This window comes from Anolis sagrei, chromosome 12 (assembly GCF_037176765.1).
Source record: "Anolis sagrei isolate rAnoSag1 chromosome 12, rAnoSag1.mat, whole genome shotgun sequence".
Lineage (NCBI taxonomy): Eukaryota > Metazoa > Chordata > Lepidosauria > Squamata > Dactyloidae > Anolis > Anolis sagrei.
The window spans coordinates 22,200,110-22,222,609 of record NC_090032.1 but is presented as its reverse complement, the minus strand read 5'-3'; the positions used below and the strand labels follow the sequence as shown (position 1 = coordinate 22,222,609).

The window sequence follows — 22,500 nt, the reverse complement described above, 5'->3', positions numbered from 1 at the left end:
TAATGTAAAATATTAGAATATGGGAAAGTATAATAAATAACTAAAATAATACTGTAAAATATTGTAAAATAAATAATATAATATAAATAGAGTAAAATAATACCGTAAAATATTGTAAAATAAATTACCTAATAATAAATAATAGACAAAAATAATAATGCAAAATATTGTTATATGAATTATACAATAACACAAAATAGACGAAAATATTAGAATACGGAATTGTATTTAATAAATAAATAATAGATAAATAATAATAATGTAAAATATTGTAACATGGAAATATATAATAATAGAAAATGGACAAAAATAATAAAATAATAATGTAAAAATAATAATGTAAAATATTGTAAAATAATTAAAAAATAGACAAGAATAATTAAAATTTTATAGATATATAAAATAATAATAGACGTAAATAACCTAGTGTTGTAAATATGTAGATCTATAAATTAATTCGACTAAATACTTTTTCTTTTCTGTAAAATATTAGAATATGGAAATGTATAATAAATAACTAAAATAATAATTTAAAATAATGTAAAATAAATTATATAATAATATAAATAAAGTAAAATTATACTGTAAAATATTGTAAAATAAACTGCATAATAAATAAGAGATGAAAATAATAATGTAAAATATTGTAAAATGAATTATATAAAAATAGATAAAAATAATAATGTAAAATATCAGAATATGGAAATGTATACTAATAGGAAATAGGCAAAAATAATAATGTAAAATATTGTAACATGGAAATATGCAATAATAGAAAATTGACCAAAAGAATAATGTAAAATATTATGAAAATATACAATAATAAATAATAGACGTAAATAAGCTGAAGTGTTGTAACACGGAAAAATGTATATATAGATATATAAATTAATTCTACTAAATGCCTTTTCCTTTCTGTTTGCGTCTCTCCAATAAAATGGATAATAACAATATTCAGGCTGAAGGGTTTCCCTTTCGTCCTCCATTTGTGCCTCTTTGAATTCTGCAGCACTGCTGGTCACAGCTGACTCCAGTTAGAGCGCTCAAGGGCCAGGGCTTCCCAGTTCTCTCTCTGTGTCTCTGCCACAGTTTTTAAGATTGGCTTTAAGCCCATTTTTCAATCTTTCCCTGTCCACCAATATTACGTTACTCATTCTTGAGTTGGGAGTAGAGTCACAACTTTGGGAGACGGTGGTCGGGCATCCGAACAACGTGGTCGGTGCAGGGGAGGACCATCACTCCTGGTGATCTCTCCCAGTGGTTTCATGTAAATGTTAACTGGGGACAGAATAGGGTTTTGGCCTTCCGACTAATTCGGGACCACAATGACATCCCTGGCTTTGGGTGGAAAGGAGTCATAGAGCTGGGTGTCATCTGCATATACATGTCACCACACTCTAAGCTCCAGGTGATCTCTCCCAGCGGTTTCATGTAAATGTTTATGGGGGACAGAATAAGGTTTCGGCCTTCAGACTAATTCAGGACCAGGGTGGTATCCTTGGCTTTGGAGGCATAGAGTTTGGTGTCATCTGCATATACATGTCACCACGCTCCAAAGAGTGTGGAAAGAGTCTGCATACACATGTCACTGCACTCCAAAGCTCCAGGTGTTCTCTTCAGTGTGGAAAGAGCCATAGAGTTCAGTGTCACCTGCATACACATGTCACCGCACTCCAAAGCTCAGGGTGATCTCTTCCATTGTGGAAAGAGTCATAGAGTTCGGTGTCGTCTGCATACACATGTCACTGCACTCCAAAGCTCCAGGTGATCTCTCCCAGCGGTTTCATGTAAATGTTAACTGGGGACAGAATAAGGTTTCGGCCTTCCAACTAATTCAGGACTAGGGTGGTATCCTTGGCTTTGGGTGGAGAGGAGGCATAGAGTTCGGTGTCATCTGCATATACATATCACCGCACTCCTAAGCTCCGGGTGATCTCTTCTAGGACTCCTTTCCACCTAAGCCAAAGATGCCGTCGTGGTACTGAATTACTCAGGTGGCCAAAACACTATTCTGTCCCCCATGCTGTTGAACATTTACATTAAACTGCTAGGAGAGCGGTGACATGTATATGAAGATGACACCGAACTCTATGACTCCTTTCCACCCACAGTCAAGGATGTCACCCTGATCCTGAATTAGTCCGAAGGCTGAAACCCTATTCTGTCCCCCATAAACATTTACATGAAACCGCTGGGAGAGATCACCTGGAGCTTTGGAGTGCGGTGACATGTGTATGCAGATGACACCGAACTCTATGACTCTTTCCACAATGGAAGAGATCACCTGGAGCTTTGGTGTGTGGTGACATGTGTATGCAGATGACACCAAACTCTATGACTCTTTCCACGCTGGAAGAGATCACCCAGAGCTTTGGAGTGCGGTGACATGTGTATGCAGATGACACCGAACTCTATGACTCTTTTCCACCCAAAGCCAAAGGTGCCATTGTGGTCTTGAATTAGTTGGAAGGTCGAAACCCTATTATGTCCCCCATAAACATTTACATGAAACCACTGGGAGAGATCACCCAGAGCTTACAAGTGTGGTGACATGTATATGCAGATGACACTGAACTCTATGACTCCTCTCGACCTTCCGCCTTCCGCCTTCCGAATTAGTCGGAAAGCCAAAACCCTATTCCGTCCCCCATAAACATTTACATGAAACCGCTGGGAGAGATCACCCGGAGCTTTGGAGTGCGGTGACATGTATATGCAGATGACACCCAACTCGGGCCTTATCCGACGGGTGTTTTGGACTTCAACTCCTACAATTCCTGGCCTCAGGCCCCTTCCTTTTCCCCCTCCGCCGCTTAAGCGGCGGAGGGGGAAAAGGAAGGGGCCTGAGGCCAGGAATTGTAGGAGTTGAAGTCCAAAACACCCTTCGGGAAAGGCCTGAGTTGGGTGTCATCTGCATATGGCCTGATTTGTATACACCTTGAATTTCTACTTCTCTAGGTTCCAACTTCAACCAGCCTCTGTTGGGAGGGCTTTGAGGGTGCCTTCCTGTGTCTGGATGGCCTTTGGGTAGTGCTGACAAGTCTCAAGGCTGTGGTGGGCGTGGCTGTGGGTGTGCCCAGGGGTGTGGGTGTGGCTTCCTTTGCCCGGCTTCCTTTCCTTTTCCTCCTTCAGCCAGGATGCCTCCTTCTGCTGCGGCCGGAGGTGGTGGTCTGGGCATGTTGCTGGCCGGCCTGGCCCTGAGCGCGGCTTCTTTCCTGTGTGGAGTCATCTGTGCCTCTGCCCTCACCGTCACCCAGGTGAGTCTGGACAGGTAGGGCTTCTCAACATGAGCACGTGGAGTTTCTGCCTCGACTTCTCTGATGGAGTTTCTGCAAGTCTCAGAAACAGAATGCAATCAATATAATGTAATATAATGTAATATAATATAATAATTGCTTCTTTCCTGTGTGGAGTCATTTGTGCCTCTGCCCTCACTGTCACCCAGGTGAGTCTGGACAGGTAGGGCTTCTGAGCAGGAGCACGTGGAGTTTCTGCCTCGACTTCTCTGATGGAGTTTCTGCAAGTCTCAGAAACAGAATGCAATTAATATAATGTAATATAATGTAATAATATAATAATAATTGCTTCTTTCCTGTGTGGAGTCATTTGTGCCTCCGCCCTCACCGTCACCCAGGTGAGTCTGGACAGGTAGGGCTTCTCAGCATGAGCACATGGGATTCTGCCTCGACTTCTCTGGTGGAGTTTCTGCAAGTCTCAGAATCAGAATGCAATCAATATAATGTAATATAATGTAATATAATAATAATTGCTTCTTTCCTGTGTGGAGTCATTTGTGCCTCCGCCCTCACCGTCACCCAGGTGAGTCTGGACAGGTAGGGCTTCTGCCTTGACTTCTCTGATGGAGTTTCTGCAGGTCTCAGAAACAGAATGCAATCAATATAATGTAATATAATATAATAATATAATAATAATTGCTTCTTTCCTGTGTGGAGTCAATTGTGCCCAGGTGAGTCTGGACAGGTAGGGCTTCTCAGCATGAGCACATGGGATTCTGCCTTGACTTCTCTGATGGAGTTTCTGCAAGTCTCAGAATCAGAATGCAACCAATATAATGTAATATAATATGATAATACAATAATAATTGCTTCTTTCCTGTGTGGAGTCATTCGTGCCTCTGCACTCACCGTCACCCAGGTGAGGCTGGACAGGTAGGGCTTCTGCCTTGACTTCCTCTGATGGAATTACTGCAAGTCTCAGAAACAGAATGCAACCAATATAATATAATAATATAATATGATATGATATAATATAATATAATATAATATAATATAATACAATAATTAATATAATAATAATTAATGTATGAAGAATAATGTATAATAAATATAACAATATAAAACATAAAAATATGTAATAATATAATACAATAAGTAATATAATAATACTTAATGTACTATAAAATAATATGATATAATAAATATAATAATATAAATATAAAACATAAAAATATGTAATAATATGACAAATATAACATATAAATATAATAAATATAATATATATATAATTAATATAATGATATAATAAATATAAAAATATAAATAATACTATAATAAAAATACTATAATAAATATAATGTAAAGTATAATATAATGATATAAATATGAATTATAAAAAAATATAATAAAAAGAATAATATAATATAATATAATATAATATAATGATATAATAAAAATAATCATATAAAAGATATAAAATGATCTAAATATAATATGAAATATAAAAATAATATAATAAAAAATATAAAATATGAAAATAATATATGTAATAATATGACAAATATAATATAATATATAATATGTTATAAAATATAAAATTAATATAACAAACATAATATAATATACAATATAATATAATAAACATAATAACAATATAAAATATGATCTAAATATAATCTGAAATATAAAAAAGAATATAATAATGATATAATAAATATAATAATATAAAATATAAAAAGGATATAATAAAAATATAATAAAAAGAATATAAAATACAAAAGAATATGATATAAATATATTATATGAAGTATAAAAGGAATATAGTAATAAATATAATAATATAAAATATAAAATAATATATGCAATAATATGACAAATATATATAATATAAAATATAACATTAATATAACAATGATATAATAAATATAACAATATAAAAATAATATAAGAAAATCATATAATAAATGTAATGTAAAATACAAAAGAATATGATATAAATATAATATGAAATATAAAAATAAAATAATAAAATAATATGAAATATAAAAATAATATGATGTAATATATATAAAATATAAAAAGAATATATGTAATAATATGACAAATATAATATAATATATATGATATAAAATATAAACATATAAAAATAACAATATAATAAATATAACAATATAAAATAATATAATGAAATAATACAATAAATATAATGTAAAATACAAAAGAATATAATGATATAAATATAATATGAAATACAAAAATAATATAATGATGATATCATAAATATAATAATATAAAATATAAAAAGAATATATGTAATAATATGACAAATATAATATAATATATAATATGATATAAAATATAAAATTAATATAATAACGATATAATAAATATAACAATATAAAATAATGTAATGAAATAATATAATAAATATAATGTAACACAAAATAATATGAAATATTAAACTAATATAATAATGATATAATAAATATAAAATATAAAAATAATATAATACATAATAATAATAAATATAATATAAAATATAAAAGTAATACAATAATGATATAATAAATCTAATAATGTGAAATATTATCACTGCCTGTGCCTCTTTGCCTCCTTTCTCCCTCTGAGCATGTGCAAAAACTTCCATTAAACTTTGAAATAAAGTTTCCCCTGAGCATGCACAGAGTGCTTCATTGAGTTTGGAATGTCACTGAGCATGTGCAAAGTGCCGTGGTCATGGCCAGGTTTCCCGGAGTGTCTCATTGGGAAAGCCTTCCCTTTTCACCCTCCTTTCCCTCTTTTGAGTCATGTGAGTCGTCTTTGGCGCATGATGCGCATCAGCTGAACGAGCGAAAGTCCGTTGGCATGTCGTTCTCCTTGTGGCAAGCCTCACTTCCTTCCTCTTTGGCGCGAGGTCGAGCATCACAAGGCTGTTTTGCATTCTGATTTTCCACTACATGGGCCTCTTTTCTGTTGCCGGAGGGATTAATGCGCTCGGCACATTTCCAAAGACAGGGCATGTGTATTTCTCAAACATTGCGTATATTTAGTCCTCTTTTTTGTGTTTGTATATTTCAAATGGAGCATGAATAAATATAATAAATAATATAATATAATATATATTAATATGCCTGCCAATTTCAGAGAGTTGGTAGCCATTTCCTTCTTGTTTCCAGTCAGCACTCTCTTCACTCTCCAAGGTGAAACTGACAGCTATAATAATAAATATAACAATAAATATAATAAATAATATAATATGTAATAAATATATAATATATATTAATATGCCAATTTCAGAGAGTTGGTAGCCATTTCCTTCTTGTTTCCAGTCAGCACTCTCTTCACTCTCCAAGGTGAAACTGACAGCTATAATAATAAATATAACAATAAATATAATAAATAATATAATATGTAATAAATATATAATATATATTAACATGCCAATTTCAGAGAGTTGGCAGCCATTTCCTTCTTGCTTCCAGTCAGCGCTCTATTCACTCTCCGAGGTGAAAGTGACAGCTATAATAATAAATATAACAATAAATATAATAAATAATATAATTTGTAATAAATATATAATATATATTAATATGCCAATTTCAGAGAGTTGGCAGCCATTTCCTTCTTGTTTCCAGTCAGCGCTCTCTTCACTCTCCGAGGTGAAAGTGACAGCTATAATAATAAATATAACAATAAATATAATAAAGATAATAGATATAATAAAATAAAACAAAATAAATATAATAATAAATTAAATGATATATTTATCATATTATGTGCATTTCTAAAACATTGTGCATATTTAGTGCATATTTCTGAAATGTGCATGAATAAATATAACAGTAAATATAATAAATAATATAATATGTAATAAATATATAATATATATTAATATGCCAATTTCAGAGTTGGCAGCCATTTCCCGTCAGCGCTCTCTTCACTCTCTGAAGTGAAAGTGACAATAAATATGATAAATATAATAAATATAATAAACAGTATATTTATTATTATATCTATTATTATTATAATAAATATTATAATAGATACAATAATAGTAAAATATAATAAATAATAATAAATTAGATAATAATATATTTATCGTATCGTGCATTTCTAAAACATTGTTTATATTTAGGCCTGTTTTAGTGTTTGTATATTTCAAATGGGGTATAAATAAATATAACAATAAATATAATAAATAATATAATATGTAATAAATATAATATATTAATATGTCCGCCAATTTCAGAGAGTTGGCAACCATTTCCTTCTTTTTTCCAGTCAGCACTCTCTTCACTCTCCGAGGTGAATGTGACAGCTATAATAATAAATATAACAATAAATATAATAAAGATAATAGATATAATAATAATAAAATATAATAAATATAATAATAAATATAATAATAAATTAAATAATAATATATTTATCGTATCATGTGCATTTCTAAAACATTGTGCATATTTAGTCCTGTTTTTTTGTGTTTGTATATATTTCAAACGGGGCATGAATAAATATAACAATAAATATAATAAATAATATGTAATAAATATAATATAATATATATAAATATAATAATATAATATGTAATAAATATATAATATATATTAATATGCCAATTTCAGAGAGTTGGCAGCCATTTCCTTCTTGTTTCCAGTCAGCGCTCTCTTCACTCTCCGAGGTGAAAGTGACAATAAATATAATAAATATTATAATAAATATAATAATAGATACAATAATAGTAAAATATAATAAATAATAATAAATTAGATAATAATATTTTTATCGTATTATGTGCATTCCTAAAACATTGTGTATATTTAGTCCTTTTTTTGTGTTTGTATATTTCAAATGGGGCATGAATAAACATAACAATAAATATAATAAATAATATAATATGTAATAAATATATAATATATATTAATATGCCAATTTCAGAGAGTTGGCAGCCATTTCCTTCTTATTTCCAGTCGGTGCTCTCTTCACTCTCTGAGGTGAAAGTGACAGCTATAATAATAAATATAACAATAAATATAATAAATATAACAATAAATATAAGAATAGATATAATAATAATACAATATAATAATAAATTAAATAATAATATATTGATCGTATCATGTGCATTTCTAAAACATTGCGTATATTTAGTCCTGTTTTAGTTTTTGTATATTTTAAATGGAGCATAAATAAATATAATAAATAATATAATATGTAATAATTATAATATAATATATATTAATATGGCTGCCAATTTCAGAGAGTTGGCAGCCATTTCCTTCTTGTTTCCAGTCAGCACTCTCTTCACTCTCCGAGGTGAAAGTGACAGCTATAATAATAAATATAATAATTATAATAAATTAAATAATAATTTATTTATCGTATCATGTGCATTTCTAAAACATTGTGTATATTTAGTTCTGTTTTAGTGTTTGCATATTTCAAATGGGGTATAAATAAATATAATAATATAATAAATATAATAATAAAAATATAAATATAATAAATTTGATAATAATAATATATTTATCGTATCATGTGCATTTCTAATACATTGTTTATATTTAGTCCAGTTTTGGTGTTTGTATATTTCAAATGGGATATAAATAAATATAATAAATATAATATAATAAATATAAATATAAAAGTAATAAATATAATAATAAATATAATTATTAAATTTATTATTATATTATATTTATTTCTTATTATTATATTTATTATATTTATTGTTATATTTATTTATACCTCACTTGAAATATCGTGTGCATTTATCATATCATGCGCATTTCTAAAACACTGTTTATATTTAGTGTTTGTATATTTCAAATGGGATATAAATAAATATAATAATAAATATAATACATTTAATAATTAATATAATAATTAATATAATAATAATAATAATAATAATAATAATAATAATAATAATAATAATTTTATCATATCCATTGGCAGCCATCTCCTTCTTGTTTCCAGTCAGCACTCTCTTCACTCTCTGAGGTAAAAATGGCAGTTAAAACAGTTTTTCTCAGCAGCAAGCTAGAGACAGTAGCCAATCAGGATTTTGGCTGACTGCCTTAGCCAATCAGCTGCCGACACACGCCTTACCAGTCAACCCATTACATCACGGTGCCGTTCTACACCATTATCTGGTTTGTATGACACTCGGGAAAATGACTGTCAGATGGAACTTTGTGTGTAACCGTACTGTATGCTTTGAGAAATAAAGCCCTTCCAGTCTGTCTGTGAGGCAATTTATTCTCTAGGAAACTACACATCAGGGATTTCCATAGAAATGAGGCTCTGAAGGGGAGGGCCAGAGTGATGGATATGAGGTGAGAAGGAAAAACGACTGTCAGATGGAACTTTGTGTGTAACCATACTGTATGCTTTGAGAAATAAAGCCCTTCCAGTCTGTCTGTGAGGCAATTTATTCTCTAGGAAACTACAGATCAGGGATTTCCATAGAAATGAGGCTGTGAAGGGGAGGGCCAGAGTGATGGATATGAGGTGAGAAGGAAAAACGACTGTCAGATGGAACTTTGTGTGTAACCATACTGTATGCTTTGAGAAATAAAGCCCTTCCAGTCTGCCTTTGGAATAGCTATATGTCCCAGTGATGCATTTCCTCCTCAGTCCTCTCTTCCTCACCTGGATCCCTTCCGTTTCCTCTCCCCTCTTCCGGGCTTTTCCAGGGGGAGTTCGGGGGCCGCTGCATCCTCTACGGCTCGGTGCGCTACGACGGGAACATCAGCCTCTCGGCCTCCAGCCCTCCGTCCCTCTGCCGCTTCGTCTCCGCCGTCTCCATCCTGACTGCCGTCCTCTCCTTCGTGGTCTTGATCCGTGGCATCTACTGCGCCTGCTTCGGAGAGCGGGGCCCGTGAGTCTGGGGGGCAGGTATGACAAGGGCATGTGGTGGTGCTATCTGCATTCTTCCCAACACGTGTGTGTGTGTGTCTCCCTCGCAGGGGCGGTGGCGTGTGGCTCAAGGGCTCCCTGGCGGTCTCGGCCGGCGTCCTTTTCTTCCTGATGATCTCCGCTTGCATCCTTCGGGTCGGGATGGACACTCTGTGCGCTTCCATCCAGAGATCCGCTGCAGCCTTAAGGCAAGTTCATGCGACAACGTTGCGTCCTCTGTTTATGGGGTTCATTGTGTTGATTATTGTTATTGCCCAACCCACATTGGCAGGTTTAACTCATAAGGATGGTCTCTCTATGGGGCTGTGAAAGAGAGGGCCAAAGTGAGGGATATCATGTGAGAGGGAAAGCAACTGTCAGATGGAACTTTGCATGTAACCGTACTGTATGCTTTGAGAAATAAAGCCCTTCCAGTCTGTCTGTGAGGTAATTGCTTCTCTAGGAAACTGCAGATCAAGACATCTGCATGTCCTCCCTATGCATTTGTATGTCCTCCAGGAGGAAAGCAACTGTCAGATGGAACTTTGTGTGTAACCGTACTGTATGCTTTAAGAAATAAAGCCCTTCCAGTCTGTCTGTGAAGCAATTGCTTCTCTAGGAAACTGCAGATCAAGACATCCGCATGTTCTCCTTATGCATTTGTATGTCCTCCAGGAGGAAAGCAACTGTCAGATGGAACTTTGTGTGTAACCGTACTGTATGCTTTGAGAAATAAAGCCCTTCCACTCTGCCTGTGAGCTAATTGCTTCTCTAGAAAACTGCAGATCAAGACATTCGCATGTCCTCCCTATGCATTTGTATGTCCTCCAGCAGGAAAGCAACTGTCAGATGGAACTTTGTGTGTAACTGTACTGTATGATTTGAGAAATAAAGCCCTTCCAGTCTGTCTGTGAGGTAATTACTTCTCTAGGAAACTGCAGATCAAGACATCCGCATGTTCTCCTTATGCATTTGTATGTCCTCCAGCAGGAAAGCAACTGTCAGATGGAACTTTGTGTGTAACCGTACTGTATGCTTTGAGAAATAAAGCCCTTCCAGTCTGTCTGTGAGGCAATTGCTTCTCTAGAACACTGCAGATAGGACATCCTCATTGTTCGACTTAAAGGGAGGACACTCCCTATGCATATTTTAAATAATAATAATAATATTAATAATAATTCTACATGGGAACACAATAAATTACCTCACCAAAAAATGGGAAGGCTTTATTTCTAAAAGCATACATTGGGGTATGAAACAAAATTCCAACTGACAGTTTATGTCAGGTGAAAGTGATTATACGAGAGAGGACTGACCCCATATTTTTTCACTTCCTGTGTAGCTGCCAAGAAGCCCAGCACCAAAAGTGGGCCCCTCCAATCCGCGCGGATAGGTTTTACGACAACCTCTACACGGCGGAGGTGAGTGAAGGAAACCGCTGGGAGTTGTGACCGAGTCCTGGATGATGGGTGTTGTAGTCCCAAACGTCACCAAATGTCCCTTCTTTTCCAGTCGGCCGCTTGGGTGAACTTCTTCTTCTGGTGCCTGATGATCGCAATGCTCTCCGTGTCGTACTTCAACGGAAGCCAGAATCAGACGCCCCGGGTCGGCGGTCAGCCGTGGTCCGACGAGGCGGCGCCCATCATTGGGACCGGCGGGTCACTCAGACCTTGAGAGCCATTCGTCTCCATCAATGCTTTCATTCTAAGAATAGGACAATATGGCTGCCTTTGCGTCAAGAGGAGCATCCCTTAATGTTTTGTGGCTCCGACGGATTCTGCAAAGGATGCTCAGAATCCGAAAACGAACTCTTGGCCGGCGTCCTCTCTCTAATATTTTGCGAGACGTTACCGTTTGGGCGAGCCTGTTCCCAGAGACTTTATTATTTAGTTAGAAGAGTTCAGCTTTTAATTGTATAGTTTATGGAAGGGAACCTCTTTCTCTTGAAGAACCTCATAGACAGATCCAGCAGATTCCTTGAAGTCGGCCATTTTGAAAGAGGAGCAAGGAAGCCGAACACAACGCTCGTTGGGAAGTTGGTACTACAAGTTGAAGAAACCCTGCTATAGGTGTATGGAAGGAAGGCAGGAAAGAAGCAAGAGCTACAGTTCCGTCAAGTCTTCAACTTTTCCTACAAACCAACCATCTAAATATCATAACTAACGCAGGAGGATTGAAGCACTGGATTGAAATACATCCTGAATCCCATGACCTCCTTTCCTGGTGTTGTGGGGAACCATGAAAGGAGGCCATGCCTAGGCCGGTAGCTCACTTGAAGCAAGGGAGAGGGTTTCCATAGAAATGGGGCTGTGAAGGGGAGGGTCAGAATGATGGATATGACGTGAGAAGGGAAAGCGACTGTCAGATGGAACTTTGTGTGTAATCGTACTGTATGCTTTGGGAAATAAAGCCCTTCCACTCTGCCTTTGAGGTAATTGCTTCTCTAGAAAACTGCAGATCAGGACATCCGCATGTCCTCCCTATGCATTTGTATGTCCTCCAGCGGGAAAGCAACTGTCAGATGGAACTTTGTGTGTAACCGTACTGTATGCTTTGGGAAATTAAGCCCTTCTAGTCTGCCTGTGAGCTAATTGCTTCTCTAGAAAACTGCAGATCAGGACATCCGCATGTCCTCCCTATGCATTTGTATGTCCTCCAGCGGGAAAGCAACTGTCAGATGGAACTTTGTGTGTAATCATACTGTATGCTTTGGGAAATTAAGCCCTTCTAGTCTGCCTGTGAGGTAATTGCTTCTCTAGAAAACTGCAGATCAGGACATCCGCATGTCCTCCCTATGCATTTGTATGTCCTCCAGCGGGGAAATCAACTGTCAGATGGAACTTTGTGTGTAATCATACTGTATGCTTTGAGAAATAAAGCCCTTCCAGTCTGTCTGTGAGGCAATTTATTCTCTAGGAAACTACAGATCAGGACAGTGAGGGGATCTGCATACAAGTAGCAAGTGGAGTGTAAAATATCCCTGTGGAATAATGTCTAGGGTGGGAGAAAGAACCCTTGTCTGTTTGAAGCAAGTGTGAATGTTGCAATTAGCAAGCATGAATAGCACTGAAGAGCCATGAAGTTTGCAAAGTCAGTCAGTGAGTGCTATGACCTGCTGTCCTGGTGTTGTGGGAACCATAAAAATTGGCCATGCCATGCCTTGGCCTGTAGCTCACTTGAAGCAAGGGAGAGGGTTTCCATAAAAAAGGGGCTGTGAATGGGAGGGCCAGAGTGATGGATATGAGGTGAGAAGGGAAAGCAACTGTCAGATGGAACTTTGTGTGTAACTGTACTGTATGTTTTGAGAAATAAAGCCCTTCCAGTCTGTCTGTGAGGCAATTTATTCTCTAGGAAACTACAGATCAGGGGTTTCCGTAGAAACAAGGCTGTGAAGGGGAGGGCCAGAGTGATGGATATGAGGTGAGAAGGGAAGGCGACTGTCAGATGGAACTTTGTGTGTAACGAGACTGTGAAGGGGAGGGCCAGAGTGACCGTACTGTATGCTTTGAGAAATAAAGCCCTTCCAGTCTGTCTGTGAGGTAACTTCTTCTCTAGAAAACTGCAGATCAGGACAATGGGGTATTGACAAATACAGAGGAAGGTGACAGCAACACAGAGCCCGCTGTTGAAGCTTCTGCCTCTGTCCTGCTTGAGAGAAATAGTTTGAGTGTCGATCCGCCACTCAGGGATTATTTATTAGAGCACGTGCAGAGGCCCAAATTCCCATCGAGTTGCAATGAAGGCAATAGGGATTCCTATAAAGAATGCTCCCCTAGGTATTTGTAACTCCTCCGGCGTGATCCTATGGTTCGTTGCATTGGCCGACACAGAGATTATTCTAGAGGATGACTTCCTGTGTGTTCAGACAAAGTACCAGATTTTTCCTTGTTTGTCTGTCCCTCAGGCACAACAAACATAACAAAAGGCCAACTTTGTCTGAATAGCTCACCGAGCATGAGGCACAGCGCTTAAAGGCCGAAGCGGCCGCCATGACGGTTGAACCAGGTCGGAGTGGAGAAAGTCAGAGAGCGATAGACAGTTCGGTTTAGTCAGTCAGGCAGTCCAAAAAAGTTAGTCACACAAACAAAGGTTCTCAGCTGCTGACAGAGCGGCGGATGAAGAGAACTGAGGTGGTGGCGCCGCCCAGCTGCTACTTATACTCGCAAGGGGAGAGTGGGCGGGGCCAACCGCCAAAGTATTTCAAATCTATCTAGAAGGTTCCGAAGCTTGCGATGTGCAGCTTTTGCCTTTCCTGAAGCCGACTTGCTGTGGAATCAGACAGGGGTCTATTTTTTCCATAATTCTATGCAAAATAAGGGTAATGAGGACTGGCAATCGGGGAATACATCTGAGTCTTGGGGGGGGGATCTAAGTCTTGACAGAAGATGGAGAAGGTGGAGAGATGGGATTAGGAGTTCACGTGTGGAGTCAAGAACAGCTGCGAGGGATAATGATGGGGCGGAGGTCAGCTCATCTTCTGATGATGATGAGTAAGATAAAAGTAGGTTCAGAAATGGTGAATCTTTGCAGTAGGCAAGGTGTTGGTTTACGTTTGTGCACTGGGTACTGTCCGGACTTGTCGCGGCCTATTCCGTGTTCGGCTTAGGGTTTGGGATCTGCAGGTTGCTGCTCCTGTTCATGTGTGCTTTCGACTCGGCTTGGATTCTCAGGTGCAGAAACTACCATATGTACGTATTCACAGTTGACAACGATGGGAAATAGAAGGAAGGCCTTGTCTCCCCGGAAAATGAGAATCCCTTCGTGAAATACGTTTTCCCGTCAAAACGGGAATGGATAATAGACTTTGCAAACTGACTCCCCTTTAATCCCGTCGAGCCGAACGCAAGCGACACTTTCCTTCCGAGCAGTTTCACTTTATTAACCTTTGAGGAACGTGCCAAGACGAAGCTGTTTCTTATATCGAATATCGAGAAACACGACCCCAATTTCAGCCTCTGCGAAACACTCCCAAGTCTCCCCAAAAACCCCTTTCGTTCCCACAAAAGGACAGCCGAGAAAGGGAGGCGGGAAGACAGAAGAACGGAGGCGGGCAAACGGGGGGGGGGGGGGGGGAGGGAGTGGAGGTCTCGCTGAGCAAGGTTCAGAAGGGGCGGGAATACAATGAGTTACAAAAGTAGGGGAATACAATGAGTATCAGGGTGGAGGGAAAAGAAGAAACAGGAGGCGCCCAATGGATGGCAATCCCGGCTCAACGGAACTGCAGGGGGCTGATCCTCAAGCCCACAACGTCCTTCCCGATCTCCGTCACCTGCGGGAACAAAAGCACAAAAGGACGTCAGGACCAACATTGTGGATAGATCGTCATTATCAATATCTGGGGGTATTGAGAACCTGGCTCTTCGATTTGTTATTATAGGCTGATATGGGATAGATATAGTAACACAGATTTGGAAGGGACCCCCAGAGGTCTTCTTTTAGAAGCGACCCCAAAATTCCATCCATTGGGAGGGACCCCCAAAGACCATCCATTGGAAGATACACCCAGAGGCCAACTATTGGAAAGGACCCCCAAAGGCGATCCATTGGAAGGAAGGCCATCCCTTGGGACCCCCAACGACCATCCCTTGGAAGGGACCCCCAAAGGCCATTCCATTGGGAGGGACCCCCAACGACCATCCCTTGGAAGGGACCCCAAAATTCCATCCATTGGGAGGGACCCCCAAAGGCCATCCCTCATGGGGTACCCTCAAAAGCCATCCCTTGGAAACGACCCCTAAAGGCCATCTATTGGAAGGGACCCCTAAAGGACATCCATTGGAAGGGACCCCCAAAGGACATCCATTGGAAGGGACCCCCAAAGACCATCCTTTAGAAAGGACCCAAAATTCCATCCATTGGGAGACACCCCCAAATTCCATCCATTCGAAGATACTCCCAGAGGCCAACTATTGGAAGGGACCCCCAAAGGCGATCCATTGGAAGGAAGGCCATCCCTTGGGACCCCCAAAGGCCATCCCTTGAAGGGACCCCAAAATTCCATCCATTGGGAGGGACCCCCAAAAGCCATCAATTGGAAGGGATCCCCAAAGGCCATCCATTGGGAGGACCCCCAAAGACCAACCCTTGGAAGGGACCCCCAAAGGACATCCATTGGGAAGGACCCCCAAAGGCCATCTATTGGAAGGGACCCCCAAATTCCATCAATTGGAAGAGACCCCCCAAGGCGATTCATTGGAAGGGACCCCCAAAGACCAACCATTGGAAAGAACCCCCAAAAGCAATTCATTGGGAGGGACCCCAAAGGTCATTCCTTGGAAAGGACCCCCAAAGATGGCACCCATTGGAAAGCACACCCAAAAGCCATCCATTGGAAGGGACCCCCAAATTACATCCATTGGAAGGGACCCCCAAAGGCGATACATTGGGGGGGACCGCCAAACGTCATCCATTGGGAGGAACCCAATTGATATACAATTACGAACCTTTACCACATGTAACACAGATCGAGTTATTTACCTAATCCAATGTCCTTGTGAACTTCTTTATGTAGGGATGACAAACAGACCTCTAAAATATGTTAAAGTTTGTCTACATGACTTTTGAAAGATCTGACTAATTATTTGGAAAACATCAATATTATGTTTGTTACACCATTGTAAATAGTCCCGTCGCATTTGTTCCCTATGCTTGTTAACGGAGTATTTCCATGATTAACTGAACTGATACTTTTGCTGAAGTTTATAACAACAGGACATTTGTGTATTTACAAGGTTCTCCATCCCTCCAGATATTTATGATTCATCCTCAAGGGGACTCAAAGTGGCTACATATCCATTACTGGTTCAAAGAGGCACCGGAAAATAGTAAATAGAAGAGCCCGCTTCCTGGGGGTTGGACTGGATGGCCTTTGGGGTCCTCCTTCCCACTCTATGGGGGTGGGGCTCTTGCTTACGGTGGTAACTCTGCAGATCTGGCCCCGGAACTCAGGACTGTAGCAGGCCCCGCTGAGGGGACACTTCTCCACGGGCTTCCCCCGGTAGATAGGCCGGTAGGAGGCGGCGCAGATGTCGAAGGGGTTGTGCATGTCGTAGTTGAGCGGGTGCGCGTCCGAGGGGTTCTTCTCGCAGGCCGTCAGGATCTTCCGTGTCTGAGATGAGAGAGAGAGACATGTAGGTATGTGTATATGAACGAGCTTGTACGGAGACATGCTTTGTCCCACCCTTCCTTCCCTACCTGCTGGGCCACCTCCGGCTTGGGCCCCAGCTCCAGGAGGCGCCGGGCAAAGGTGGCGGCCGTCTTGAAGTTCTTGAGCTTGAAGAAGAGGTTGAGGGCCGTGCGGAGGACCAGGATCATGTGGACCGGCTGCAGGTTGGAGTGCGTGAAGTAGGCCGCCATCTGGGAAGGAGAAGAGGACACCGCTCAGGATGAAGGAGGAGCAGGAGAGAAGCAACAACAACAACAACAGCCAGGAAATAATTATGAATGTTGGGTGGGGCCTCAGCCTATTCAGGGTTGGAGAGAAGCAACAACAACAACAACAACAACAACAGCCAACACCAACAACAGCCAGGAAATAATTATGAATGCTGGGTGGGGCCTCAGCCTATTCAGGGTTGGAGAGAAGCAATAACAATAACAACAACAACAACAACTGTTGGGTGGTGCCTCAGCTTGTTCAGGGTTGGAGAGAAGCAACAATAACAACAACAAGCACAACAGCAACAACAAGGAAATGATTATGAACACTGGATGGGGCCTCAGCCTGTTCAGGGTTAGAGAGAAGCAATAACAACAACAGCAACAACAAAAACAACAGCAGCAAGGAAATAATTATGAATGCTAGGTGGTGTCTCAGCTTGTTCAGGCTTGGAGAGAAGCAACAACAACAACAACAACAACAGCTAGGAAATAATTATGAATACTGGGTGAGGCCTCAGCTTGTTCAGAGTTGGAGAGAAGCAATAACAACAACAGCAACAACAGCAAGTAAATAATTATGAATACTGGGTGGGGCCTCAGCCTGTTCAGGGTTGGAGGGAAACAACAACAACAACAACAACAACAACAACAATAGCCAGGAAATGATTCTGAATGCTGGATGGGGCCTCAGCTTGTTCAGGGTTGGAGAGAAGCAATAACAATAACAATAACAACAACAACAACAACAACTGTTGGGTGGGGCCTCAGCTTGTTCAGGGTTGGAGAGAAGCAACAACAACAACAAGGAAATAATTATGAATACCCCAAAGGTGGTGTCTCAGCTTGTTCAGGGTTAGAGAGAAGCAACAACAACAACAACAACAAGGAAATAATTATGAACGCTGGATGGGGTTTCAGCTTGTTCAGGGTTGGAGAGAAGCAAGAACATCAACAACATCATCATCAACAACAGTAGCATGAAGCGAAAGTGGGGAAGGGGCCCCTTCCCGTCCCATCCGCACGCACCTCGCAGATGCGCTTCTGCTCTTCCAGGGTGTCTTTGGGCAGCTTCTTCCGCTCAATCTCCATGGAGAGGCCCACAATGTACTCCCGGCAAATGGCAATCAGCTGCTGCGCCTAGAAGGACACAGGAAGGAAAGGCATCAGGATCCATAGCTATCTATCTATCTATCTATCTATCTATCTATCTATCTATCCATCCATCCATCCATCCATCCATCCATTCATATCCATTTCTATTTATCCATTCATCTCTATTTATCCATCTATCCATATCCATCCACTTATCCACATCTATCTATTCATCCATATCTAGTTATCTATCCCTATCTATCTATCTATCTATCTATCTATCTATCTATCTATTCAACCATATCCGTATCTATCCATTCATATCTATCTGTCCATCCATCCATGTCTACCTATCTATCAATACATATCTAACATTCATTCATCCATATCCATATCCATCTATCAATTCACTCCTACCTACCTACCTACCTACCTACCTATCTATCTAATCTATCTATCCATCCATCCATATCCATCCACTTATCCATATCTATTGATTCATCCATATCTACTTATCTATCTATTCATCCATATCTACTTATCCATCCATCCATCCATGTCTATCTATCCACCCATATCTATCCATCCATCCATATCTATCAATTCATATCTATCTATCTATCTATCTATCTATCTATCTATCTATCTATCTACCTACTTATCCATATATATCTATTCATCCATATCTACTTATCTATCCATATATCTATTCATATTTTTCTATTCATCCATATCTATCAATTCAGCCATATCCATATCTATCCATCCATATCTATCTATCTGCCTGTCTATCTTTCCATCTATCTATCCATATCTATCTATCCATCTATCCATCCAGACCTAGCTATCTCTCTATATCCATCTATTTATTTCTATCCATCCATCCATCCATCCATCTATCTATCCATTCATATCCATATCTATATGCGTATATCCATTCATCCACACCTACCTACCTATCCATCCATACCCATCTACCTATCCATATCTATCTATTATGCACCCATCTACCCACCCACCCAGCATCTATAGCTAATCATCTATTCATTCATCTAGCATCTCTCTTTTCTATCTATCTATCTATCTATCTATCTATCTATCCATCCATCCATCCATCCATCCATCCATCCATCCATCCTGCTGACAGAGCAGCGGATCAAAGGAACTGGAGCAGTAGCCCCTCCCACTGGCTACTTATACTCTCAAGGGGAGAATGGGCGGGGCTACCACCTAAAATGTTTCTAATTTATTTCTTTATTTACATTATTTCTACCGCGCACATATCAGCTGGAAGGCGACTCAGGGCGGCATACTAATCCAATCTAGAAGGTTCCGAAGCTCTCAGCTCAGACTCAGAAACTACTGTATGTGTGAATTCACAGGGATCACGATGGGAAACCAGCCTCTATACCCATCCCTCCACCTAGCATTGCTCTCTCTTATCTGCCTATCCACTGCTCCTCTTCCTCCTCCACTTCCTGCTTGTGTCCTCTCTCTCTCTCTCATGTCGACCTCCTTCTTCCTCTTCCCCTTCCTGCTCACCTCGGCCACTTCCTGCTTGTTGTCGACCACCAGGAGGGGGATGCTGAGCAGGATGGAGCGGAACTTCTCCACGGCCTCCTCGAACTTCCCGGCGGTGGTCAGCTGGTAGCAGAGCTGCAGACGCTGGATCAGGTCGGACAGCTTCAGCCCCACCGCCGGCACGCAGCCCTTCAGCCCGGGGTCCTTCCTGCAGACCGAGAAAGGGGAGGGGCATCATGAGGGTGGGGGGCAGGGTCTAGTGAATGTAGGAGGTCTGGGGGCTGGGGTCGGGGTGAGGGTCCTACCAGTTGCGGTTGGGGAAGCCGTAGAGGGCGGGGAGGCTGGGCAGGGCCTGGAAGGTGGAGCGCCCGCGGGAGAAGGTCTGCAGGAAGAGCGCCTTGTAGGGGGCGAAGCACACCACCCCCACCTGGTCATGCAGCAGCTGCACAGCCCAAAACAAGGAGGAGAAGGTCATATCATATACTGTCATATAACAACAACAACAATCATAGGATCCTAGAGTGGGAAGAGACCCCAACATAACAGTAATAACAATAACAACAACAACAACAGGATAGAAAAGATGGAAGAGACCTCAATGTGATAGCAATAACAATAATAATAGTATAACAACAGCATCCTAGAGTAGGAAGAGACTCCCAAAGCCCATCGAATTCAGAACCATCCAATCCCTCCCAACTAATGACCATCCAGCCTCTGCTTAATAATATTAATAAGATCCTAGAATATTATTATTAGTAGTAGTAATAATAATAATAATAATAATAATAGTACAACAACAGCATCCTAGAGTAGGAAGAGACTCCCAAAGGCCATCCAATTCAGTACCATTCGATCCCTCCCAACTAATGGCTATCCAACCTCTGCTTAATAATATTAATAGGATCCTAGAGTTGGAAGAGACCCCAACGTAATAGCAATAACAATAATAATAGTACAATAACAACAACATCCTAGAGAAGAGACTCCCAAAGGCCATCCAATTCAGCACCATCCAATCCCTCCCAACTAATGGCCATCCAACCTCTGCTTAATAATATTAATAGGATCCTAGTGTTAGAAGAGACCCCATAATAATAGTAATAATAATAATAATAATACTGCAACAACAACAGCACAACAACAACAATAGGATCCTAGAGTTGGAAGAGACCCCAACGTAATAGTAATAACAATAATAATAGTACAACAACAACAGCATCCTAGAGTAGGAAGAGACTCTCAAAGGCCATCCAATTCAGTACCATTCGATCCCTCCCAACTAATGGCCATCCAACCTCTGCTTAATAATATTAATAAGACCCTAGAGTTGGAAGAGACCTTATAATAATAGTAATAATACTACTACTACTACATAATAATAATAATAATAATAATAATAATAATAACAATAGCATCCTAGAGTTGCAAGAGACCCCAACATAATAGTAATAACAATAATACCACTACAACAACAGCATCCTAGAGCAGGAAAAGACTCCCAAAGTCCATCCAATTCATTACCATCTGATCCCTCCCAGCAGATGGCTATCCAGCCTCTGCTTAATAATATTAATAGGGTCCTAGAGTTGGAAGAGACCCCATAATAATAGTAACAACAACAACAACAACAACAACAGCACCCTATAGTTGGAAGAGACCACAACATAATAGTAATAACAACAATAATCGTACAACAACAGCATCCTAGAGAAGGAAGAGACTCCCAAAGGCCATCCAATCCCTCCCAACAGATGGCCATCCAGTCTCTGCTTAATAATATTAATAGGATCCTAAAGTGGGAAGAGACTCCCATTCTATTCCGACCCCGGCTGCCATTAAAAAATCACCTGATCCCCCAAACAGATGGCCATACATAATAATAATAATAATAATAATAATAATAGGATCCTAGAGCTGGAAGAGACCCCAAAGACCATCTAGTCCAACCCCCTCCTACCATAAAGGAAGACACCACTGAATCTGCTATTGATATAGTACAAGATGTTATATAATACTAAGAGTACAATATGCTGGTATTGGCCTTTTTTGCGGCCGCCTCCCACTGCTGCCTGGCTTTCCTCGTGTCCCCGCGTGGCTGACTCACCCGCATGGCGGTCTCGAAGGAGCCGGCCAGGATGTGGTCCACGGGCAGCTGGGAGTTGTTGCACCAGACCTGGAGGAGGAAGAAGAGGAGGAAGGCAAAGAGAAGAGGAGGGTGGAGGCCTTGCAAAAACAACAACATGGCACCGGAGGCTGAGCCCAAGCCAAAGGGGGAGTGTTTTATTTATTTATTATTTATTATTTACAGTATTTATATTCCGGCGCAGCTTTGCTCATGTAATTCTACATATGTATATATAATGGGCAC

The 22,500-nt window shown here is 39.6% G+C and overlaps 2 protein-coding genes across 2 annotated transcripts in view; one reads left to right on the top strand and one right to left on the bottom strand.

The window, feature by feature from the left end:
* Positions 1-3,107: 3,107 nt before the first annotated feature.
* TMEM179B (transmembrane protein 179B) lies at positions 3,108-13,463 on the top strand. The gene is made up of 5 exons (XM_060757821.2): positions 3,108-3,257; positions 9,935-10,119; positions 10,208-10,345; positions 11,479-11,557; positions 11,649-13,463. The coding sequence occupies exons 1-5, from the start codon at positions 3,138-3,140 to the stop codon at positions 11,808-11,810; spliced, it is 684 nt and encodes a 227-aa protein (XP_060613804.2). The 5' UTR covers positions 3,108-3,137; the 3' UTR covers positions 11,811-13,463.
* Positions 13,464-14,989: 1,526 nt separating this feature from the next.
* The window catches only part of COPA (COPI coat complex subunit alpha), a 57,654-nt gene continuing 50,143 nt past the window's right edge, over positions 14,990-22,500 (bottom strand). The window contains exons 27-33 of the mRNA XM_067472585.1: positions 22,237-22,305; positions 20,435-20,571; positions 20,151-20,337; positions 18,543-18,653; positions 17,331-17,492; positions 17,050-17,244; positions 14,990-15,405 (exon numbers count right to left, since the gene is read on the bottom strand). Of these exons, the coding sequence (XP_067328686.1) occupies positions 15,346-15,405; positions 17,050-17,244; positions 17,331-17,492; positions 18,543-18,653; positions 20,151-20,337; positions 20,435-20,571; positions 22,237-22,305 (921 nt within the window). The 3' untranslated portion in view covers positions 14,990-15,345. The remainder of the gene's footprint in view (positions 15,406-17,049; positions 17,245-17,330; positions 17,493-18,542; positions 18,654-20,150; positions 20,338-20,434; positions 20,572-22,236; positions 22,306-22,500) is intronic.